This window comes from Erythrolamprus reginae, chromosome 1, assembly GCF_031021105.1.
Source record: "Erythrolamprus reginae isolate rEryReg1 chromosome 1, rEryReg1.hap1, whole genome shotgun sequence".
Taxonomy (NCBI): domain Eukaryota; kingdom Metazoa; phylum Chordata; class Lepidosauria; order Squamata; family Dipsadidae; genus Erythrolamprus; species Erythrolamprus reginae.
In genome coordinates this window covers 48,222,901-48,247,659 of record NC_091950.1, presented here as the reverse complement: position 1 = coordinate 48,247,659, position 24,759 = coordinate 48,222,901, and the positions used below count along the sequence as shown (strand labels likewise).

General features: G+C 40.9%; 1 protein-coding gene across 2 annotated transcripts; it reads right to left on the bottom strand.

Annotated features, from left to right (window-relative positions):
- Positions 1 to 1,208: 1,208 nt before the first annotated feature.
- Positions 1,209 to 20,559, bottom strand: CKB (creatine kinase B). 2 transcript variants are annotated; one of them, XM_070751853.1, is made up of 8 exons: positions 20,232 to 20,559; positions 17,792 to 18,005; positions 14,525 to 14,679; positions 12,191 to 12,323; positions 9,258 to 9,429; positions 5,403 to 5,526; positions 2,864 to 3,053; positions 1,209 to 1,610 (listed from the first exon to the last, which is right to left on the bottom strand). In XM_070751853.1, the coding sequence occupies exons 1-8, from the start codon at positions 20,268 to 20,270 to the stop codon at positions 1,432 to 1,434; spliced, it is 1,206 nt and encodes a 401-aa protein (XP_070607954.1). In that variant the 5' UTR covers positions 20,271 to 20,559; the 3' UTR covers positions 1,209 to 1,431. The 2 variants fall into 2 exon arrangements, with proteins under 2 accessions (XP_070607954.1, XP_070607963.1); XM_070751862.1 differs by having other exon boundaries at positions 20,110 to 20,521.
- Between the last annotated feature and the right edge of the window lie 4,200 nt (positions 20,560 to 24,759).

The following is a 24,759-nucleotide window of genomic DNA, read 5'->3' as shown; positions in this document are numbered from 1 at the left end:
AATTGAGGAAGCATGGCAATCCATATAAAATTTGGAGATAAGCTTTTGTGGGAGGAAAAAAAGCAGCCAAATGAGGAATTGAGTGTCAAAAATGCAAGCCAGATGGAATCTTCTCAAGGGTTTAAGTGGACCCAGTGGTAAGAGATGCAAGGCTTGGATTGGTGTACTGTACTTTTTAATTCTACTTCTTTGGAAGTCTTGTATCAGCCATGGGCCTGTACAGCCTCCCTTGTGATCCATTTGAGCAATCCATCCTGTTATGACTCAGAATTTCTTATAAGAGACATCAAAAGGAGAGTATGGGATATTCTCAGGATGCTAACCATCAATGACATAATTGCACCATCTTTGTCAAAATTAAGTCCCTTGGCACTCATTAGACCTGAGCAAGAAATAGAAGATAGTTGGAAGAAAAATCCAACAGCTATGGATATGCTTATGTAATACATCCAGGGTGAGATAGGCAGCAAATAGAAATCCTACAAATAAATATTCCTGTAATCATTTAGTAAACTGGTTGCATGAGTTTAGGCCTTGTCCCCTTCTCCATTCATCAAATATGAATATTAAATCCGTGCAACATTTGAATCTATCTCCAGAAAGTATTTTGGAAGACACAGGAGTACAAAAAAAGGAATGCAGACAGGAGCTATTTCTCCTATTCTTCTCCCTCTACAATGGGACTGGTCACCACTGAATAAAAGAATATTGGATATTATGGTGTCCATCCTAGCAGGAGGGTAGAAAGCAATATAGAAAATGATTGTTTTGTTTAAAGACCTACCTTTGGTAGCTGCTGGAACTTGTCTAAAAGACAAGAGATAGGTTGTATAGTGAGAAATCTTCCACTCAGAATCCTTCTAAGATGAACTTTTTCTGATTGGAAATAGACCAAAACAACAACTCACACAGAAATACCACATATGTTTTCATGATCCTAAGATTGTGATGCAAAATTATTAAGATAGACACACTGACTAGGAAATTCTAGGAGTTTTAAGTCCACACATCTTAAAACTGTCAAGTTTTTTAAAAAAACAAAAACCCAGCTCTATCACTATAGACCTTGGCCCACTCTTGGTGGTCAGTTGACTTAATGCTTAGTCTGTGAATCTTCCTGTAGCTCCTGCAGCTGTAAGGCAGTGGTAAGACTGTAGCTTTAGCTACCTTATTCTTCTTTTTTTAACCCAATAACAAAATCAAGATACTTTTCAGGCCAAATGAAGTTTTATTTCAGTTTCTCAGTGATATTTCAGCCATCAAAAAAATAAACTCTAAACACATGTGGATGGAAGACTTTCTACAATGTTACTAAGTGGGAAAATCTCTTTTGACTCCATGATTTTGATCGGAGCATCATCTTATTTTGTGTATATAATTCATCCAATAAGTTAGGAAGAAGCATGAGGAGCTAGAATATTAAAGTGCTTTTCATTTCTGAGCTGGGATCATATCGTTAATGCACTGGCCCTTTTCAAGGCGTTTTTCCATTTCAATCAGCAGCTTTACTCCATCCACTACCATCTGCACCAGCTCTACTTCAGAGAACCCCAGACGGTCAGCGTTGGAGATATCAAATATTCCCCCCACAGCAGCTGTGTCCACACCACCTAAAACAAACCAAAACAGAAGTTAGAAACCCAAAATTAAATGCTCTACACCAGTGTTTCCCAACCTTGGCAACTTGAAGGTATCTGGACTTCAACTCCCAGAATTCCCCAGCCAGCATTCGCTGGCTGGGGAATTCTGGGAGTTGAAGTCCAGATATCTTCAAGTTGCCAAGGTTGGGAAACACTGCTCTACACAACAGGGGTCTCCAGCCTTTGCAAGCTTCGCTGCCTAAGGAATTCTGGGAGTTGAAATCCACAAGTCTTAAAGTTGCCAAGGTTGAAGCCCCCTACTCTATGATACAGTGAATATATTGCTAAGTTGGGCTCAGAATTCAAACTCAAATAATTACGGTATTACACACTTCTTATTACACACTACTTTACAAGCATCCAGTCAGCATGTTTATCTTAAAAATTCTGCAGGATTGTCTTAAGATCACAAAACGAGGATTAAATCCAATTAAATTGCTTTTCTGGATGTGCCTCCTTTCAAACAGCTTCTAGTAAGGAAAAGCAGCATGTAGTTCCTAAATTCCAGAAGTGAATTGTGCATGTGAGCTATCGGACACTAAGGGAGTCATATCATTTGGGCCATGCCTTTGAAATATCCGACTAAGCTGCCCCAGAACAGACCTTGCCTCCACAACAGTGGCCTTGAAAAGTCACCCTTTATATTTTTTGAGTAGACTCTATTTGCCAGATAGGGCCATCCCTGCTATGAAGCAGAATCCAGCACTATAAATTGAGTCACATTCCTTTTTCCTGTATTCTCTCAATCTACCATCAGCAAAGCTGTTTCACTCTGTTTGAAGCATTTGGTTCTCCTTAGCAATTCTGAAGTCCAGTCCTAAACAGTTGCCCTTTTTGTATTACTGGAGTGATTTCTCAGAATGATGGATACTATGAAAGAACCTATGGACATGTCATAGCTACTTCATGACATAGTATAGAGCAGTGATGGCGAACCTATGGCATGGGTGCCAGAGGTGGCACATGGAGCCATATATGCTGGCAGGTGAACTGTTGCCCTAGCTCAGCTCCAACATGCATGTATGTGCTGGCCAGCTGATTTTTGGCTTGCACAGAGGCTCAGTAATTTTGGCTTCCAAAGAGACGGGGTGGGTGGGAAAGGCCATTTTTACCCTCCCCTGGGTCCAGGAAAGCCTTTGGAGCCTGGGGAAGGCAAAATATGATCCTACTGGACCCACCAGAAGTTGGGAAACAGTCCGCACCATCCATGCTTCCTTTCTTACCTGTACCACGTTTCTGCAGCCTGAGCCTCTTGAGGATCTCTCCAAATTTCTCATGTTTGCTAAGATTCGGCAATTTAACATGGACTCCCCCCCGGAGACCTGTGCCAAGGTTGGATGGGCAAGTCAAGACGTATCCCAGATGGGAATTCCACATATATTCATAGTTTTGGGATTTGAAGAGTGATTCAAGCTGGAGAGAAATACAGATTGTTATAAAGAGCTGATTCATTTCACAAGTTGAAGAAAACTGAAAAGATCTTTCATGGTCAACAATACAACTTAAAGATATCTGCAGATATGATGATGTCAGTCTTGCAGCTTGGCCTGATTGAGGCCATTTTGGCACTTAGAAGAGGGACAGGGAGAGAGGAATAGAGAGAGGGTTTGTAGTCAAAACAAAATACTTTCTCTTGGGAACCAAGGACATTCCTGCAGGTGCTCAGAAGGAGAGGACTGGAGTCAACTAACAACTGGACAGTATCCTGATTTGACCATGTAACTGATTGTTTTGAGAAAGTGAAAAACTTTTAATTAGGTGAAAACTTGGGGAATAATCAGTCAGTTTTTACCAGCCTATGCCAATATGACATATCCAATAAACTTATTATTTGAGGAATTTAGGAGTTTCGTTTGCTATGTGTATGTTACTTGGAACCCTGACAAATTATGACCATCACATTTATATGAGATCAGACATGTATCCGGGTAAAAATAATTGAATATTTGGCATTGTCATGCAACAATCATGCAACAATCAGTGGCTCAATATCATGATCATATAAAATAATATTGTTGACCCCTTGTTTTATGGGATTATGGTACATTGGTACCTCTACCTACAAACGCTTCTTATGAACTGTTCTAGATAAGAACTGGGTGTTCAAGATTTTTTTGCCTCTTCTCAAGAACCATTTTCTACTTACAAACCCAAGCCTCCGAAACTGTAACCGGAAAAGGCAGAGAGACACCTCCATGGGGCCTCTCTAGGAATCTCCTGGAAGGAAACAGGGCTGGAAAAGACAGGGAGAAGCCTCTGTGGGGCCTCTCTAGGAATCTCCTGGGAGGAAACAGGGCTGGAAAAGGCAGAGAGGAGCCTCCATGGGGCCTCTCCAGCAATCTCCTGGGAGGAAACACGGCCGGAAAAAGTGAAGAAACCACCATGGGGCCTCTCTAGGAATCTCCTGGGATTCCACCCTCCCTGTGGTTTCCCCAATCGAATGCATTGTTTGCTTTTACATTGATTCCTATGGGAAAAAATGATTCTTCTTACAAACCTTTCTACTTAAGAGCCTGGTCACAGAACGAATTAAGTTAGTAAGTAGAGGTACCACTGTAGTTTCTTTCAGTTCCCAAACATAAAAATGGAAGGAGAGATAAAGCCGGCAGTATACAGTAAGTGCAAGACATGCAGCACAGTTCTTCATGAAAAATAGGTCTCTCACTCTGCATTTCTCCAAAGTAGAACCTCAGCTTGATGAAAAGTAACACTATTGGCATATAGCCCAATCAAGGTCTCCAGGCTATATGAAGACCTCAAATCTTTGGTGCAATCTGCAGAGTTGATTCAATATGATTCAAAAATGTAATCCCTTTAATATGCCATATTATATATGCCATCTATAGTATAATATGTATGGGAAGTAAATTATATCACTTTGTTTCTGAATTTAAATAATCAAAAGTACTATTTCCCTCCTTTCTGTCTGTCCATTTGCTGAAATGCAGTTGCCGTATACCACTAGAAAGTAAGCAGAATACACACACACACACACACACAAAGCAAATACAATATGGAGCTTTTTGTTTTATTTCTTAATAGATTGAGAGGGCTATTACACTTTCATCTTAAATGAATGAAAGATGAAATTTTGATTCTGTGATTCACTGATTGCTATTTCTTTACTGTTTAGAAACATATTATCAATTTAGGCCCTAATGTGCCCAGAGAACTTAGTAAGTTAATGCAGAGATTACAAATAATTAAAGAGACTTTCCCCCAACCTCAACTCTGGTGGCGTACCACAGCATAGATAGCATTATGTTAGAGATGTTAGAAAAAGCAATGACCAAACCTCATTATAAGCTATGCTAGGATGGAGACATGCTGGGACTGGCCTTCTCTGCTCTTGGAAACTCATTTCTGAACTTGCATATAACTATCTGTTAGTACAAGACAGGCAACTGAGTTGGAGAATGGCTTAAATCTGCAAGTCTTTCAAAATTTCTGGCCAGAAACCTAAGGAATGTATACATTATACATCACTATTATTTGATCTCTATTCTTTCAATAAACAGGGAGAGATAGTCAAGAAGTCTCCGGGACAGGAAGGATCAGTATTTTTACTTTCAAGCTCACGGTGCTGCTACTTCTGCCTAAACATATAATTTCAAACCATTATCATCACTACATCCTGACATGTTTATCCTAAAGTCTGCACTGTATTTAAATCAGCACTTCAAGTTGGATATTGTAGAGAAGGCTGCACCAACTTAGATCCCTGAGCAAAGTCCACATGCCTTCATTGCCAATTATATTTACCTGGGTTAGGCCAGAACAGAAGCGAGTGAAAACCTCTTTCATGTTTCCACCTTTTTGCATGGAAATAATTCTAAGGTGGTCTTCTTCATTGATCCACACAAGGAAAGTCTTACTGTCATTATGCCTAAGAAGACAAAAAAATGAATAAGCCCCACACTTCTTTATCTCAAGCATAAACATATACAGTATAAGTTTACCAAAAAAAGAGCTTCCAAATGATGTTCCATAGTTTCTGATGGAGCTCTTATAGATGCACTGCTGTAGCCATATCCATGTATACTACAACTACTGTAGTATTGCTATGACTTTTAACTGAGAAAAATGCTATATCACAGGGAATACTTTTTGAACCAAGATAGTTCAAATGGACTAACACAATGCATCCAAAACCCACAACGTCACCAAATTTCCCAGGACTCCCAAGACAATGAAATGGAGGAAAGTTGTGGCTGTTTCAATGTTATTGGTTGCTGCCGAGCTGCTACAGTCATACGAATTTTCATTTACAATGTCCCATGAGTTTCTCAGCCAGTCTTTGCAATCCCCTCTTTCCTCACCCAACATCAGCCACCTGGTTGCTGGAAGGGAAGGGGATTTCAAATACACTGCTGGAAAAAAAAAAAGGGAACACTCAAATAACACATCCTAGATCTGAATGAATGAAATATTTTCATTGAATACTTTGTTCTGTACAAAGTTGAATGTGCACAACAGCATGTGAAATTGATTGTCAATTAGTGTTGCTTCCTAGGTGGATGGTTTGATTTCACAGAAGTTTGATTTACTTGGAGTTATATTGTGTTCTTTAAGTGTTCCCTTTATATTTTGAGCAGTGTTCTTGCTAGATTCCTGCTAGGAATCTCAATGGGAAAGCCAGCAGGAATTCAGAAGTCACTCCTGCTCCCTCTGCATTTTTTGCCCACCCTTGATCATTCTGTTTCTCTGAAAGGTAAGGAAATATCTCTCTGAAACCCTGATTCAATAGGGCACAGGTTGCCTAATAGATTAACAAAATATATCAATAATAATAATAATAATAATGATGATAATAATAATAATAATAATAATAATAATTTATTAGATTTGTATGCCGCCCCTCTCCGAAGACTCGGGGCGGCTCACAACAAACGATAAAAACCAATATTATACAGGCACAAATCTAATATTAAGAAAAAACTAAAATCCCTACCATAATTAAAAACCAAACAGCACATACATACCAAACATAAATTATAATAGGCCTGGGGGGAAAGGTGTCTCAAATCCCCCATGCCTGGCGGTATAAGTGGGTCTTAAGTAGTTTACGGAAGACAAGGAGGGTGGGAGCAGTTCTGATCTCCGGGGGGAGTTGATTCCAGAGGGCCGGGGCCGCCACAGAGAAGGCTCTTCCCCTGGGGCCCGCCAGACGACATTGTTTAGTCGACGGGACCCGGAGAAGGCCAACTCTGTGGGACCTTCTCGGCCACTGGGATTCGTGCAGTAGCAGGCACTTCCAAGCTTGTAACTATAAATGGAAAATCTGCACTCACTACAATTATGCATATCTGCAAGGCCGCCTTCTGCCGCACAAATCCCAGCGACCGGTTAGGTCCCACAGAGTTGGCCTTCTCTGGGTCCCGTCGACTAAACCATGTCGTCTGGCGGGATCCAGGGGAAGACCTTCTCTGTGGTGGCTCCGACCCTCTGGAACCAGCTCCCCCCAGAGATCAGGATTGTCCCCACCCTCCTTGCCTTTCATAAGCTTCTTAAAACCCACCTCTGCCGTCAGGCATGGGGGAATTGAAACATCTCCCCCTTTGCCCGTGTAGTTTTTGTGTATGATTCGATTGTGTATTGTTTTTTTATATATTGGGGGTTCTTTTTTTGGACTTTTTAACCTAGATTTTTAAATATTAGATTTGTTACTATGTATTGTTCTTCACCATTGTTGTGAGCCGCCCCGAGTCTGCGGAGAGGGGCGGTATATAAATCCAATAAATCTAATCTAATCTAATTTCTTCAGAAATGGGTATACCAATAGTGAGGTATAGCAATAGCAGTAGCACTTAGACTATACAGCTCTAAGCGGTTTACAGGGTCAGCATGTTGCCCTCAACAATCTGGGTCCTCATTTTACCGACCTCAGAAGGATGAAAGGATGAGTCAACCTTGAGCAGATGAGAATCCAATCCCTGACAGGCAGCAGAATTACCTTGCAATACTACATCATAGCCACTTTGCCACCATAGCTCCTTAGAATGTTGTTTTGCCCAATAATAGTTAGTCATCAATCCGTGTTTTCATTAGAATGTAAAACCAATCAATTAGGAGTTCATGAATATATACAACAAATGAAAGTACTGTATATGTTGATGGTGAGTTAAACAACTGAAACCTAAGTATGAAATGTATTGTAACTACATTGATAAAAGTGTCATAAATGTAGGAATCCATAGTCTGGTGATATTTGCATGTAATGTTCCAAGGAATAGAGAGAATGGGGAAAAAACCAGGTATGAGTTATGGGGGGGAAAACTTTTTAATTCATGTGATTCAGGGAGAAAAAATATTCTAAGTGACCTAGATGGTTGAATAGGAAAATATATATAAGAAAAATGATTGCTGCAGAAAATGAGGATGAGAGACATGTGTGTAAAGGATATGGAGAGCAAATATATTTGCAAATGTAACCAAAGAGAGCAAAATAAGTAAATTAAAAGGTCAAAATATGAGAACATATGCACCAAAGACAAATTTCTTGTGTATCCAATCACACTTGGCCAATAAAGAATTCTATTTTATTCTAAAATGTGAAAATCAATAGATGCTGAATGATTTGAATTTAAAATAGAATAAATGATTGGCATGAAAAAAATATGGGGAGAGAATGAATGAAACCTGAACTGGAAAACAAACATGAGAAGAAAGAATTAACAGGTTAGGGTAAAGAACCTGAAAAAGTCATGGCTGGATTGAATAAATGAGCTCTTGAGAAAGCAACAGGCAAGAAGTTTAAAGAACAAAAGGTTCTTTAAAGTGTGAAAGGATTGTTTACAAGGACAGAATGGAAATAAGATAAATAATTAACAATGTTAATATAAGCTCACTTTAATTATATTTCCTTACATCATGTCTTTAACTTCTTTGGTTAACACCAAGTATTTGGCATTAAACAAAGTATATAATTGTGACAAGTATATGTTATTTTGCACTGCTAGGATTTTTATTTAATTTTTCAAAAATCATCAAAAAAAATATGGGTCAGAAAAGAGAGTTAATTCTGCAGAACTATGGTATCTTATCAGACAGCATGAGCTGCATCTTAAGTTCTAAGAGCTTCTATCAGCAAGTCTCTAATATGTTAAATTATGCATATTGCTGATCAAATCATCGATCAGTTTCACGTGTAGTGGCAATCCACGATACAGTGGTACCTCTACCTACGAACACCTCTACTTACTAACTTTTCTAAATAAGAAACGGGTATTCAAGATTTTTTTGCCTCTTCTCAAGAACCATTTTCCACTTACAAACCCAAGCCTCCGAAACTGTAACTGGAAAAGGCAGGGAGAAGCCTCGTGGGACCTCTCTAGGAATCTCCTGGGAGGAAACAGGACCTCCACCCTCCCCAATCGCACACATTATTTGCTTTTACATTGATTCCTAGGGGAAACATTGCTTCTTCTTACAAACTTTTCTACTAAAGAACCTGGTCACAGAATGAATTAAGTTCGTAAGTAGAGGTACCACTGTATTGTGAAATCCCCTTTCTTGAATAAGCCACAACTGGATGGCTGTAAGAATTTATAAAACGCAACATCAAGGTTAAATGAATGGTTCAATATTCAAGACGCAACCTTGCCTGGTGATACTCACCAGATGCCCCTTCCATCAGGCCAGTCACGGGCCATTCCAGAAGCCAAGAGCAAAGGGGAAACGGGTTTATCGAAAAGGAAGTGATCATCAATGAGCTGTTGCTGTTCGGCGTCTGTCATATTCTTCAAGGCATAGTACTTTCCACTGAAGTCCCCTTCCAGGCTGGCCAAAGCTGAAGAGAGAATATTTGTTTGTTTGTTTCTTTGTTTACTTACTTAGTGATATTTATATGCCTCCGAACTCCAGGAGGACTCTGGACCGCTCACAATGCTACAAACGAGACTTGTAGCATTGAGATTGTCTTAAATGAACTATTTAGATAGTTCCTCTGTCCTCATACCTCGCTGTGGCCAGTAAGGGTTGGCCTTCTCCAGGTCTCGTCCACCAAACAATGTCGGCTGGCGGGGCCTCGGGGAAGAGCCTTCCCTGTGGTGGCTCCAGCCCTTTGAAACCAACTGCCTCCAGAGATCCACATTATATCCATCCTACCGGTTTTCCAGAAAGCCGTTAAGACCTGGCTTTTCCGGCAGGCCTGGAATTAGCTGATTGCAAGTATGTATGTTTTTTATATTCGGAAAGGGGCGGCATACAAATCCAAATAATAAATAAAAATAATAATAAAAATATTATTGTTATTATTGGTTTTTATCATTAGATTTTAACTGTTTTTATTGTTGTACTTATTCTGATTATTAGCCACTCAGAGTCCGTTTGGAGTGAGCGGCATATATAAATACAATAAATAAATAAATAAATAAAATCAATAGACTATGCATATTCTGGCCTACCATTCATTAAGGCCAAGACATCAATAAGGGTAGTTTCCGCCTAGCATGCTAACTTTTAACAATTCTCTAGCAGAGCAAGGCACTGGCTGATTTCCAGAGTCTTGAGACAGGAATGGGAGGAAGAATGCAACCTTTCGCTCAATGTAGCGGCTTTTTAGCTGGTCCATTAATTAACAATCAGTTATTTGATACTCATGAAGTGGTATTTATTGTCAGGAACATCTTCCAGCAGGGTTATCTGCAAAGCACACTCCTGGTCAAGATGGTGGCTGAAACAATGTGTTTAAAAGCTCTACACATGAGAGCACTTAAAAAACAGGAGGAGTTGTAACTTTAGTTACTCTATTTTCCTTGCATTAATTGCAAAAGAAACAAAGTAACTACAGTACAATTTTCTGCGGCAGGCAAGACTTCTCAAAGGTGCATTGAGCTATAGGCAGGGGTGGATGGGGTGGAACGCAATTCTATTGGCAGAAATGAAGGTGCGTGCACAGCTCCAGCTGATCAGCGGCTGTCACTTCCTGGATTACTAGCCTCAGCTCGGCTGTCCTTTTTTTTCCACTGCTGCTGTGTCTGCATTCCTTGCTTTTTTCCTCTTTCCTCCTTCTGGCCTCAGACGAGCTTCCCTCTCTCCTGTCCGGCTCCCCTCCAGCCTTATGCAGCCAATTCCCACCTGAGGTGCAAGTAGAAGGCATGGGTGGAAGCTGCGCTGGCAGCATTTATGCTTCTGGCAGCACCCGTTCACCTAGCTACCCAGCCTAAGGTGTAGGGGGGTGACCCAGGAAGGAAAGCACGGGAAACACGAAACAAATTGTCACCCCAGCGAGCAACACTGGTAAGGTTGTAAGTCAAGGCCTTAACAATTCACTTGAACGATGATGATCGTTCAAGCCACTCCCACCTGATCGCATGGCCAGCAAGCCATTCCTACCCAGTCACATGACCATAAACCCACACCCACAAAATAAGCCACACCCACAGTGTGGCAATAAAAATTTTGGCTGCCCATTACTGGCTATAGGCTTTCTAGCTGACAGAAGGGAGTTTAATATGAAACAGCCAAGAGATAGAGTTCAATCATATTCACCAAGCGTCTTTATTAAACGAAACAGGTAGTCCTCAATTTATGACAACTGAGGCCAAAACCTTAGCTGTTGACCGAAGCACTTAAGTGAGATATCATGTGCCTGCCCAGATGACTGACTACAATCCCAACACTCATGGTTGCGATTGCTAAGTGATTGCACAGGTCATCAGGTAGATAGGATCCCAGGTAAGGAGTTTGGGGGACAGAAGTCCTGGAGGCTCTGCTCAGAAGCTGAAAATCCTCCCTCACCATATCTAAACAGGATTTTCAACCCAAGTAGAGAGATATTTACATGTGTTATGAACTGGGCCTTCCTCTCTCATCTGGGACCTTTCATGGTTCTTATCTCACCATGAACTCTGCTTAGTTTTCAGCTCCATCTTGTCTCTGGCTGAAAAATCTACCTACCAAAGCACTTCGGCTTCCTTCCATGCACAGAAGAGAAGTCATATGGTGGTATGCAAAGATTGGGCTGAAATCTATAGGATTTTGGCTCTGTTTCTGCACCCCATTAAAGGAGTTCAACTCCTCTGAGGAGGCAGCTATTTCAGCCAGTCCTCAGAGCTGGAGGGAGCCCTCTCAGCAGATGCAACATTTTGGGATGTCCCCAAAAGAGCCATAAAGCACCATTTTGAAGGCCATAATTCCAGATCATTGTCAACAAACTGTTACAACTTAAGGACTGCCAGTAATGCAAAAGGCAAGGGTAGTTCTACCTTATTATATACTGCTCAAAAAATAAAATAAAGGGAACACTCAAATAACACATCCTAGATCTGAATGAATGAAATATTCTAATTGAATACTTTGTTCTGTACAAAGTTGAATGTGCACAACAGCATGTGAAATTGATTGTCAATCAGTGTTGCTTCTTAAGTGGACAGTTTGATTTCACAGAAGTTGGAGTTATATTGTGTTGTTTAAGTGTTCCCTTTATTTATTTATTTTGAGCAGTGTATATCTACTTGTTCTTCTTGATTATCACATTACCATCAGGAAGGAGCCCAGTTCTACTTGTTTTGGGCTTCTACTTGTTCACAAGCAATGCAGAATTTTACCTTCCACAGAAAGTTTTTCAATTGCACGTCTCTCTCCTCTGCTACAGTGGGGGGGCAGACAGAAGCCACGAATGCTCCTACCAGTTCGGACACGTGAACTCAGAACATAATTGGGGTCCAAATCATCACCACCCTATAAAAAGAAAGAGCTTCATCATAGTAAGAGATCCAATAGCAAATTCCATCTAGACTTAAGTCTACAAATGAAAGGCAAACTCAGAGTGACATTGTACACATTATATTTAAACCCAAGAGATATTAAATCTGTACTTTCATTGTGCTTTCATACCCTTTAATTAAAATTTAATCAAGGAGAGAAGCAACCTGGAATTAAAAGGAGAAAATTCCCAACAGTGAGGACAATTAACCAGTGGAACAGCTTTGCCTTCAGAAGTTGTGGATGTTTCATCACTAGAGGATTTTAAGTGACTGGACCGTCACTTGTCTGAAATGGTTTGGGTCTCCTGCTTGAGCTGGGGGGTTGGACTAGAAGACCTCCAAGGTACCTTCCAGCTCTCTTCTTATTGTTTGATGTGGCTATATAAATACCCAGTTCTCAACTGCTTCTACTTCAACCTTTTATTACAGCCAGGCTTGCCGATAAACAGCACCATTCCATATTTTTTCCAGCAGATGCATTAAGCAAGGTCAGTACTTATGCTGAAAGAAGCATTTTAAAACAACTCGTTCCTATAGATAAAGGGAGATATTGTCATGGAGAGAAAAGCCCAGTTTTAGGGGGCATCTCCATTCTGGAAATGGGAGCCAGGAGTCAAAAATATGTCATTCCTCTGCTGCAGTGGCTCAATTTGCTTTCAGTTTGCTTCATTGCTATTAGTCCTTTACCTGTCCTTGAATTGAGTCTAAATCATTTGGAGGGCGCTGGAAGAAAACCAGAGCATCAATTCATTAATCTCTGCAACATGAAGATGACTTTCTTCCATGAACAGGAAAGCTCACCTCTCTAGCCACGGCCAGTTATTTTTTTATAATGACAAACATAATGATAGGATATTCTCCAATCCTACATTCAATGACAAAAGTGATTTATCCATCTCCACTGCTAAGGAATAAAGGATTTAACAAGTCAATTTATCATGTTTATTGCCCAAAGGATTCTAAATGAACATTTAGAGTGCAGACAAAACATTCACACTCAGATTAATAGAGCTGGAAGGAATCTTGTAAGTCATGTGGTCCAACAACCCCCAAAACAGGAGACCGTATGCTATTTCTGACAGATGGCAGTCCAGTATCTTCTTGAAAGCTTCCAGTGATGAACCTCCCCCAACTTCTGAGGGCAAGCTGTTGCATTGGTTGATTGTTCTCACGGTCAGAAAACTTCTCTTTATTTCCAGGTTGAATATCTCCTTGTTCAGTTTCCATCCATTATTCCTTGTCTGGTCTTCAGGTACTTTAGAAATAGCTTGACTCTCTCTTGTCTGTGGCAGCTCATTAAATATTGGAACATTGCTATCATGTGTCCCCTGGTCCTTCTCTTCACTAGATTAGCCATACTTAGTTCCTGCAACCTTTCGTCATATGTTTTAGTCTCCAGTCCCCTAAGCATGGTTGCTCTTCTCTGCGCTTTTTCTGGTGTCTCAACATCCTTTTTATAGTGTGGTGACCAAAATTGGATGCAGTATTTTAGGTGTGGTCTTACTAAGACTTTATAGAGTGGTATTAATACTTCAGTTGATCTTGATTGTATGCCTCTTAATGCAATTTAGGATTACATTGGCTTTTTTGGCTACCGCTGCAGACTGTTGGCTCAAATTTAATTTGTTGTCCACCAAGAATCATATTCCCTCTCATTCTTTCTGGGAGAATATGAGGGAAAAAATCTCATATAGTGAGGCCTAAGCCTAATACCTTTGTAATTTCTATTACAACTCTTTAGCAACAGGAATCGATCAACATTTTGAAACTGGTGATATAAATTGCAGCCTTCATAAATGTCACTCAGTAAACAATAATCCATTGCTGCAGAAATTATTCTAGATTAAGGAAGCTAGGAATGGGTAATTTTTAACACACGCACCAGGTATGAATAAGAAAGTACAGTATCAAAAGAACAAGTTAGCAATCTGGTAACATTTGCCAATAAAGGAGAATATTTGTAGCCCAGGGTTGAAATGAGAGGTCCCTTGTGTTCTTGGAGCTGGTTTTCTTGCAGATGTTTCACTATTATAACTAGGTAACTTCATCAGTGCTATTTGACCAGCACCGATGATGTTACCTAGATACGTTAATGAAATGTCTACAAGAAAGAAAGCTCTCAGAGAACCAACGAGCCCTTGTAAATATTTGCTTCTTTTTAAAAGACTTCTCTACCTCCAGGTTATCAGGATTCAAGTCAGTCTTATGTTGATCCGTAGGTTTGTAGCCTCCATGACGATCTTCAATAACTGGGTCAAAGAGTTCGTGGAATGTGACATACGAGTCCTCATCACCAGCTACGCATCCTACTGTCTTAATGTAGGGATGGCCTACAGGAATTAACAAGCCAGAAAAGATTTGGTTTGGATAATGCTTCAGTCCTATTCTAGCATTTGGCATTTTTGCTCAACACATTAGATTTTGCATGTTGTTAGCTTTATAAGGTATAAAGATATTTTTGATACACCGGAGTTCTCTAATTAGACTTTGTAGTTTGCTCAAAGGTTTGTGTGAATGCAGCACATTTAAAAAATATATATATATATACATATATCTCCTTTCCTCTCATGTGCACGTATGTATATGTAAAGTAAAGCTACTTTGAATATTTGGTTTGCCCTGATGCTCTAGAATTAGGCAAACTTAAAATCTTAGTTTCCATTAATCTGGGTTTTATTATTATTATAAAAATACATAGAACTATATACACTGCTCAAAAAATAAAGGGAACACTCAAATAACACTTCCTAGATCTGAATGAATGAAATATTCCCATTGAATACTTTGCTCTGTACAAAGTCAAATGTGCTGACAACAAAATGAAATTGATTGTCAATCAATATTGCTTCCTAAGTGGACAGTTTGATTTCACAGAAGTTTGATTCACTTGAAGTTATATTGTGTTGTTTAAGTGTTCCCTTTATTTTTTTGAGCAGTGTATGTTCTGTGTAGGTATATACAGAAGCAGTCCACATTCTACAACTAGCACACATTAGTCAATCTGAAAACAAAGTGGGGTGGGATCTTTGGAGGGGGGGCAAAATCCATTCACCAACACATACTTTTGCAAAATAGAATCACAGGAAAATAAGCATCAACATGGGGTGAAGGTCTAAGATTTCTCACCAGACTTTTAAATTCTGAGCTTTCAAGCAGGGCTAATTTCTCTAATCTGCCAACCTTCAGAAGTGCAAAACATAGAAACATAGAAACATAGAAGACTGACGGCAGAAAAAGACCCCATGGTCCATCTAGTCTGCCCTTTCACTATTTCCTGTATTTTATCTTACAATGGATATATGTTTATCCCAGGCATGTTTAAATTCGGTTACTGTGGATTTACCAACCACGTCTGCTGGAAGTTTGTTCCAAGGATCTACTACTCTTTCAGTAAAATAATACTTTCTCATGTTGCCTTTGATCTTTCCCCCAACTAACTTCAGATTGTGTCCCCTTGTTCTTGTGTTCACTTTCCTGTTAAAAACACTTCCCTCCTGAACCTATTTAACCCTTTAACATATTTAAATGTTTCGATCATGTCCCCCCTTTCCCTTCTGTCCTCCAGACTATACAGATTGAGTTCATTAAGTCTTTCCTGATACGTTTTATACTTCAGACCTTCCACCATTCTTGTAGCCCGTCTTTGGACCCGTTCAATTTTGTCAATATCTTTTTGTAAGTGAGGTCTCCAGAACTGAACACAGTACTCCAAATGTGGTCTCACCAGCGCTCTATATAAGGGGATCACAATCTCCCTCTTCCTGCTTGTTATACCTCTAGCTATGCAGCCAAGCATCCTACTTGCCTTTTCTACCGCCCGACCACACTGCTCACCCATTTTGAGACTGTCAGAAATCACTACCCCTATCATTATCCTTATTATGCTAACCAATGGTTCCCATGGGCATCCTAAAGTAATCTGTCTGGAGGGTACCAGGTTGAGTAAGACTGTAATCAATCTTAGGAAAATCACCAATCAATTTCATAATAAATCAGATACTTCTCTCTGGCAATGCCATCCCTTAATGCAGTGTTTCCCAACCTTGGCAACTTGAAGATATTTGGACTTCAACTCCCAGAATTCTGGGAGTTGAAGTCCAAATATCTTCATGTTGCCAAGGTTGGGAAACACTGCCTTAATGGACCAATTTCTCTCAGGCCTATAGGAAAGTTGCGTGGAACGCAAATGCCTAATGCTCAGAAATCACTAAAATTGAATACAATTGTTATTTATCAAATTAACATACCACCCATCTTACGTTATCACATTGGAACTAAGCATCTCTGAAGACATTCACATTTTCACCAGAGATCATTATCAAATTGCAATTCATCAGTCACTGATGACCACAGATTTGTTATAACCTTCACCAGTTTGGTATCCAATCCACAACAAATGGCTACCCAGGTGCCTCCATAAAACTTGCAAACAAGATATCAAGGGTAACAACTGTCTCTGAAAATGTAAGACTGTTGACCACAGAGGTTCTATTTATCACTGTTTTCATTAACATGTATTCACCAGTCTATTTCTAGAAGTAGTCCATCATGACCACGAGAGACTTCATCACTTAATTCAACCCCCTTGTTAATGGTTAAGAGAAGTTAACGGTGTTCCTTCATCACATCTAACAGTTATAAAAGACTGTTTCCAAGGCATAAAGGGCATTAAAAACAATTTTAAAAGCTCTATTATATACTACAGTCAACCTCAACTAACCACCATTTCATCTAAACCAGGCTTGTTGCAGCCATTTTGCATTTCCATAGACACAGCGGATTTCTGAGCAAAAAGCCTGTCTCTGCATTAGCCAAGTTCAACAGCTCAGGGCTTTGGCAGGATTATCAACCCCAGTTCAAATGACATCTTACAAGAAAAAAGGACTCTCTTACAATTTCTAGCTCAGATTTAGGGTTAACTGGTCAGCTATATGACTCTTGGGGCAACTTGACCATGGATGGTCTCACTAGAAGGCAGCTTTTAATTATTAAAGGGTGCCAGTACAATATTATTAGAGAATAACAGGAAAAATACAGTAATATCCCCATTACTAAGAACTGCTCCTGTTTTATTTGTCAAAGAGAAGCCATATTTCTTAATCAGGAATTCACTTTAAGAACTATAGTTGTAACTCATATACCGTTAGAACTAGGACATAGTAGGAGGGGAAGTGGGTTTCTCATTCAACATTAATAGGGGGGGGGGGGGGTTGGCAGAAGGAATCAATAGGTTTGTATTTGTTAGTAAATAAAGCCATTGTGGTTGCAATCAATATTCTGCACAAACGCTTCGTAAGATTTTTTTTCTTTAAAAAAAATATGCCATACTCTTGAGGTTGCAAGGAGATTCTCACAGATGGCATGTTTTTTAAAAGCAGCCCAACACTTCCTTGTTAAATGAAGAACAGACAGAAATTAAAACAAGCAGCCATTTTCCTTTACCTGGGTTGTCCACCCCAGTCTGAATAGCATCATCCAAGCAAAATCCACTGGAAGTCTGTTTGTCCCTCAGCTTTGAATATAACTCCAGGGTCAGCACCGAAGCCATGTGATTGTTATGGAGGCTTAGATCCGGATACTCATCTTCCGCGCAGTAATTCATCTTGGAAAGATTGTGGCTGTTTGAGAACGGCATAACTGGCCTGTCTGAAAGGCGCTACGAAAAAAAGAGAGATAAGGAAAAGACCGTTTCACCTCCTACGAGATAATTAACTCAGCTTCAATTGTACCGGAAAAAAGGCTGTTTGGGAGCAAGGTCACCTTGTGGCCTCTCCAGTTACCTGCTCCCTTCAACACTTTGTTCTGCAGAGCACCTGCAATTGTGGAGGGTTGCCAAATATTACTCCGCTCCTCCCCACGGCAGGCTGGGCCAGCAGCACTAAGAGGCTTGCCCAAGGTCAAGGTGCTCTATCCGTGGCTGAGCAACCAGGAATAGGAACCCAGCCACCTAACACCCCCCCCACCCCCACAGGAACTCCTAAGGCCTTTCACTAAGAACGTCTCCCTCCCTTTTGCTTGTCCCAGAGGTCACCTTCACCTCCTGAAACAGCAGACATTTTGCTGCAAGACAGAAAAGAAACCGAGTCCCCTTCCCTGTGGTTTGTTGGTTTCCCCTAGCCACAAGTTTCTTTGCCAAGAAGTAGTAATTTAAACGTTAAAGAAGTAACATTTAAATATGTTAAAGGGTTAATTAAGGTTCAGGAGAGAAGTGTTTTTAATAGGGAAGTGAACACAAGAACAAGGGGACACAATCTGAGTTTAGTTGGGGGAAAGATTAGAAGTAATATGAGGAAAATATTATTTTACTGAAAGAGTAGTAGATGCTTGGAACAAACTTCCAGCAGAGGTGGTTGGTAAATCCACAGTAACTGAATTTAAACATGCCTGGGATAAACATATATCCATCCTAAGATAAAATACAGGAAATAGTATAAGGGCAGATGGACCATGAGGTCTTTTTCTGCCCTCAGGTCTCCTGCCCAAGTAGGGGGTCGGACTAGAAGACCTCTAAGGTCCCTTCCAACTCTGATGTTATTGTTATAAGAAACCGAGGCTGCAGGGAGAGCAAGAGACCTGCAAAGGAAGCCGAAGGAGGCGGGCAGCCTTAAATCCCAGCCTTCCCATCATCCGAGGCTGCCCTGGTTCCGCGCCTCTCTGTTGCAAGAGAAGAGAAGCCGGTTAGGGGGAGGATGCGCAGCGCTTTGGGCACAAACCAACCGCAAGAAGGCGAAGGGCCGCGGGGCTGTTTAGCTACCTACAGGCTCTCCACCGGCTCGCCTGGAGAGGCGCTTGGGAAGGAGCAGGTGGCGGAGAGGAGGGGAAAAATAGCCCAGGAGGCGGGAGGGAGGCTTTTTGAAAGCGGCTCATAACAAGGGCGCTGGCTGCGCCGCATCGCAGCCGAGTTCTCTCGTCCCCCGCGCTCCGGGAAGGGAGCCACGGAGGTTGAGCGAGCTGCAGTGCGCCACGGCTCCGGCAAGGCTGGAGAGATCTAGGGCGCAAATGGCTCAGGAGGCTTCAGGGAGTTGGGACGCCTGGCTTCCCCGGTAACCCCCCCTTCTCGTCCCCGAGACTGATTAGCGGTGGAGACGACCACCGCTGTTTCCCCCCCCCCTCCCCGCAACCCTGCTTTATAAGGACAAGAACCAGCGAGCTTCCCTCCCTCCCTCCCTCCCGCCGAGAAACAGGCTGTCTTTGGGCATCTCCGCCTAAAAGGAGAAGCAGCCACTCGAAAATGAAAACGGGCCGTCATTACGCAACAAACCAAGACGAATGTAAGCTTCGTGGCTTCCCAATTCCTCGGCTGCCGGGAGTTCGAGCCTTCCCAGCAGGCTCCAAGAGTCCAATTTTTAAAGGGGGTCCACAAAAAAACCCCCGAAGATGCCCCGCAAGATCGAAGCGCTCTCTCCAAAACGCCGCGCGCGCTCCTTGGGACGCATCCTTGGACGTGGCGATTCCGTCTCTCTCTCTTTCTCTCTCTCGGTCCAGAAAGAAGCCTCTGCAATCATTGCGACGAGAGACCTCAAGAACCCGAGTCTCCTTTCTTTCCTCTCGCCAGGACGAGAGATGCTGGCTTTACAAGAAACGCGAGTTCGCACACAGAGAGAAAGAGAAAGGGGGGAAAAAACAAAGCCTGTTTTTTTCGTAAAAAATAAAATAAAATAATAAAAATGCCTGCTGGTTTTTTTCCTCCTCAAAAGCAGAAGCCTTCAAACTCTACTCCGAAGGGCTGCCCGGCGCCGCTTCCTCCGTTGCGTACTTACCGAGACTTTCCGAGGGAACCGCGAAAGGAAAGCGCCCTTGAGCCTCTTTTTGCAAGCTCCACCAGAAAGACCTGCCTGAAATGAAGCCTTTCCCTCCACCTTCCCATCCCTTTTATACACACCCTAAGCCGGCTGCTTATTGGCTGGTATTTATATTCCATTCATTCCATTGGAGATTTGCTTTCCAGGGTGGGGAGGTCTTGTCGCCTTGCTTGATAGCTAGCTCTGGTCCCTCACTTTTTTTTTTCCTCTGGGGCCTCCTTGTTAGAGATGCCCGGCCCCGTGGAGTGGAGTCTCAGACCAGCCACAAAAGGCTTTCGACAAAGAGGACTCAACTTGTAGGGAAAGGCGAAGGATGCTCGCCTCTCGCCCCCCTCTCCTCACTGTAAGGGAATGAAGCACAAAAATGCCCTGAAATCAGGAACAGCTGCTGATGCAATTCTTCGGAATTTAAAGCTGTGCAAAAAGGTGTTTTATTCCTGAGGATGAATCGAGAGGCAATGCATACTTGTTTGAGTCAATGTGGGTTTTTTTGCTCTCTAACTCGCCGGTTTTTTTTTCTTCTGCACCCAGTGAAAATGAATACAAGAGCAAATGGAGAGAAGTACAGCCAAGAGCTTTAAAGATTTGGTGCTTGGTTGGTTGGAAATTCTCTGTAATTGGATTTATATGAGACGCTGTGCTAAGGAAGATTTTGTTTAATATTCATTTAAGATTCATTTATTTAGTTGGGTTCTCACCCTGTAATAAATTACCAAGAAAGCTGTTACAATTTCTCAGGTTTTTGACAGGATTGCTCTGCACTGTATTATCTTAGCAACTGCCCATAGACTTATTTATTAGATTTGTATTGACTTACCGGCAGTGAAGGGCTACTAAATTTTTTACTGCCACACTGGCTTATGCAGGACACCCTGCATTTTCTTTCAACATCTTTCAGTGCAAATTGGGTGCTCTGGGGTGGAGCCCCATTTTTGCTACCCCACTGCATTTCCCCTCCCCCCCATCCAGGCAGTAGCCCACCCCTGCTTACCGGTATCCAGCAGATACCTGGAGATTGTAATTTCCTAGATTTTAGGCCCAGATATAGCCTTGGAAAAGTCTAAGAACCTCGGCCTTAATGCAGGAGATTTCAAACAGTTCTAAATTGAGTTCTGCAGACCAACTCTCAGTTCATTTCATTTCATAGAACAGAATTCTTTATTGGCCAAGTGCGATTGGACACACAAGGAATTTGTCTTGGTGCAGATGCTCTCAGTGTACATAAAAGAAAATATACATTTGTCAAGAATCATGAAGCACAACACCAAAGGAAATTAATACACATAGGAGTAAATGAGGTTAATTTCCATAGGGTGAACCCTATCGTGACTCTAAGATATTTTAAATCATAGCCGAGGTGACGCAGTGGGTACAGCGCAGTACTACCGGTCACTAAAGCTGACTGCTAGATCTGCAGGTCAGCAGTTCAAATCTCATCACCGGCTCAAGGTTGACTCAGCCTTCCATCCTTCCGAGGTGGGTAAAATGAGGACAAATAGAGCCAGCATATAGTGGGGGCAATATGCTGGCTCTGTTAAAAAGTGCTATTGCTAACATGCTGTTCTGCCCTTTGTTAAAAGGGCATTATAAATAAACATTATTATTATTATTATTATTATTATTATTATTATTATTATTATTATTATTATACAAAGATTGGTCTTTGTCAAGTAGAATGGAACCCGAGTGTGCCCATCCAGCTGTTGAACAATTGTAATGTTGCCATTGGCCACGCTGCTGCCATAGTTTAGCAACATCAGGAATGTCACGAGTCTTTCATCCCTAAATTTAATTCCCTGAATTCTTGAATTTATTTCTAAAGACAGTTTGGAAGGCTTGGCCCTACAAGAGCAGAATTTTTATTTCCTCTTTTTTGCTTCTGCTTATTTTGCTTCTTTGTCTTTACATATTGGAACAGAAAGTGAAATTCTACCAGAGATGGCCAAATGCAAATAAGGGGGAAAAAATAGCATTTCAACAGGTGCTGCTTACAAAGTCCTTCAGAGATAATTGCTAACAAGCTCCAGATTGCTGGGGGCTCCATGAATGCTGTCATCTCATTGGCTAAAATTGCAGACAAAGCATTCTTTTAACTCTTTATATGCTGTGTGAAAAGCAGTCCTGAAAGCGTTGTTATTCCTGACAGAATTTCCTTTGGAGCTTTTCCCTATAGAAAAGAAATCCAGTCCCTTTGCCCTTGTCTGAACTCTGCTCAAAGCACTCAAAGCTTTTTGTTGTTAGCTTTACTACTTCCATGCGTAATAAATTACACCAGGAGGGGAAAAGTAGGTCAAAAAGTAGGCTAAAGTAGGTATTTTCTAGTCAACCTTTTAACTGAATTTGAATATAAGGCTGCATAGTTTATTTATTTATATCCCACTTCTATTATTTTTACAAACAACTCCAGCCAGTGAATACATCTAACACATTTCTTCCTCTTCTTTTCCCTATAACAACAACCCTGTGAGGTGGGAAAGTCTGAGGGGGAATGACTGGCTCAAGATCAACCTTGGATATATAGATATTGTGGCAGATAACATGTATACTGGCTAGGGGAAAGGCCTTTAAAAAAACCCATTGCACTCATCTTAAAGAGAAAGCATCCGTATCTGAATTCAACTAGCTTATCATATTGCATGAGATAACAGTGGATCACTGAGTATTTGCTTATTTGACCCCTATGGCAATCATTAAGTGTTGTACCTCATGATTCTGGACAAGTGTATCTTTTTTAATGTACACTGAGAGCATATGCACCAAAGATAAATTCCTTGTGTGTGCAATCACACTTGGCCAATAAAGAATTCTATTCTATTCTATTATTGATTCTACTTTATGTAAAACATATACAGTATCTCTGGCTTTTTTGAGAAGTTCAAAACAGTTGACACATGCAATAAATAGTAATACCTTGTATACAGATGAAACTGTTAAAATAGAAAAACAGATTCACACGGTAATAAACCACTAACCAAATTGACGCAACATTCTAAATCAGTGATGGACCTTTAATCAGTAGTGGGCTCTAAATCTAGTTGTTACGGGTTTGCATGCACACCATTCTTCTGAGCATGTGCAGAAACATCCCAGGTGGGCGGAGCCTCCTGCTGCTGCTGCCACTAGTGGACCAAACTGGGAGCAACAGGCCACTGCCTTTAATGGCCAAGAGCCACGCTTAACATTTTTATTTTTGGCTGGATTTATCTTCTGAGTGGCATTTGAGGATTTACTTTCCCCCCTCAAACTGTGATTCAGTATCTGTTTCCCATCTAAAAATTATGGGAAATCCTACAGGGTCAGAAGGTTGTGGGGAAAGGACTACATAAAATGGGAACTCGTGAGACATTAGTTATCTAGTCTGTATGAAGACAAAATAAAATAAACCGGGTTGCAGTTCAAGTCACTGTGCGCGAAACAGGCCACACTGTGTGTGAAACAGGCCACAGCCAAAATCCAGTAAGTTTGCAAGCCTTAATTAAGATATTTGAGGGGGAATATTATGGCTTTGTACCTAAATTTCACCACAATGTTAAAGCTTGTCTGAGCTTTTGCAATATATTAATCTCTGGGGAGATTTTCATTCAGTATGTTATGAGAATACAATCCATAAGGGACACTTCAGAATAAATATGTGTACATAATTATGATGTAACTTCTCAGAACATCTTTAAAATGTAGAGATGAAAATCAGAAACTAGAATGATAATAGCATAAGAAAACAGTAGAAACACCTTAATAGCTACTCAACAAACTCATGGTGGAATCAAGAGGGAGGTAATTAAGGGCTATAAGCCAGCAAAAATATTATTCCACTGGCTCCTAATTTTTCTTTTAAAAATAAAACTGAAATTTTAATTCAATTCATTAAAATGATGTTATAATGCTGCATTACCTGCTGCTGGCTTCCCTGTGTTACATACATTGCTGTGGGGACCTTGTGAGGGCTGAGAAGTAGCATGAAACCCTTTGATAAATTCTTTGGAGAGTGGCGGCATACAAATCTAAATAATAATAATAATAATAATAATAATAATATTATTATTATTATTATTATTATATATTATTATTATTATTATTATGTCAATACAACACAGCAAACGAGATCACTATGCTGGAGTTCATATTTCATCAGTCTTCAGAGAGGGGCGGCATACAAATCTAATAAATTATTATTATTATCACCAGTCGGGCGCTTCCCAAGCACATAAGACTGCATGATGTAGCGACGAATTATGTTTGCCGATCCCAGTAAAGCGGCCTTTTGCAATTGACAGATGGAGATTTTGTCAATTCCGATGGTTTTCAAATGTCCTCTGAGATCCTTTGGTACTGCTCCCAGCGTGCCAAGTACCACTTGGACCACTTTCACTGGCTTATGCCAGAGTCGTTGCAGCTCGATGATGATGATGATGATGATGATTATTATTATAGATCAGGCCATCTTGGAGTTGAAAATTCCATGTGATGGTTACAGCCTCCAAAAAAGGACAGAACAATCAAGGTACATTATGGGCAGTATTGGGTTCCTACCGGAACAGGGGGGGGGGCAACACCACATTGGTAGCTGAAATGGAGCTGCACATGCAGCTTTGGGTGATTGGTGGGAGC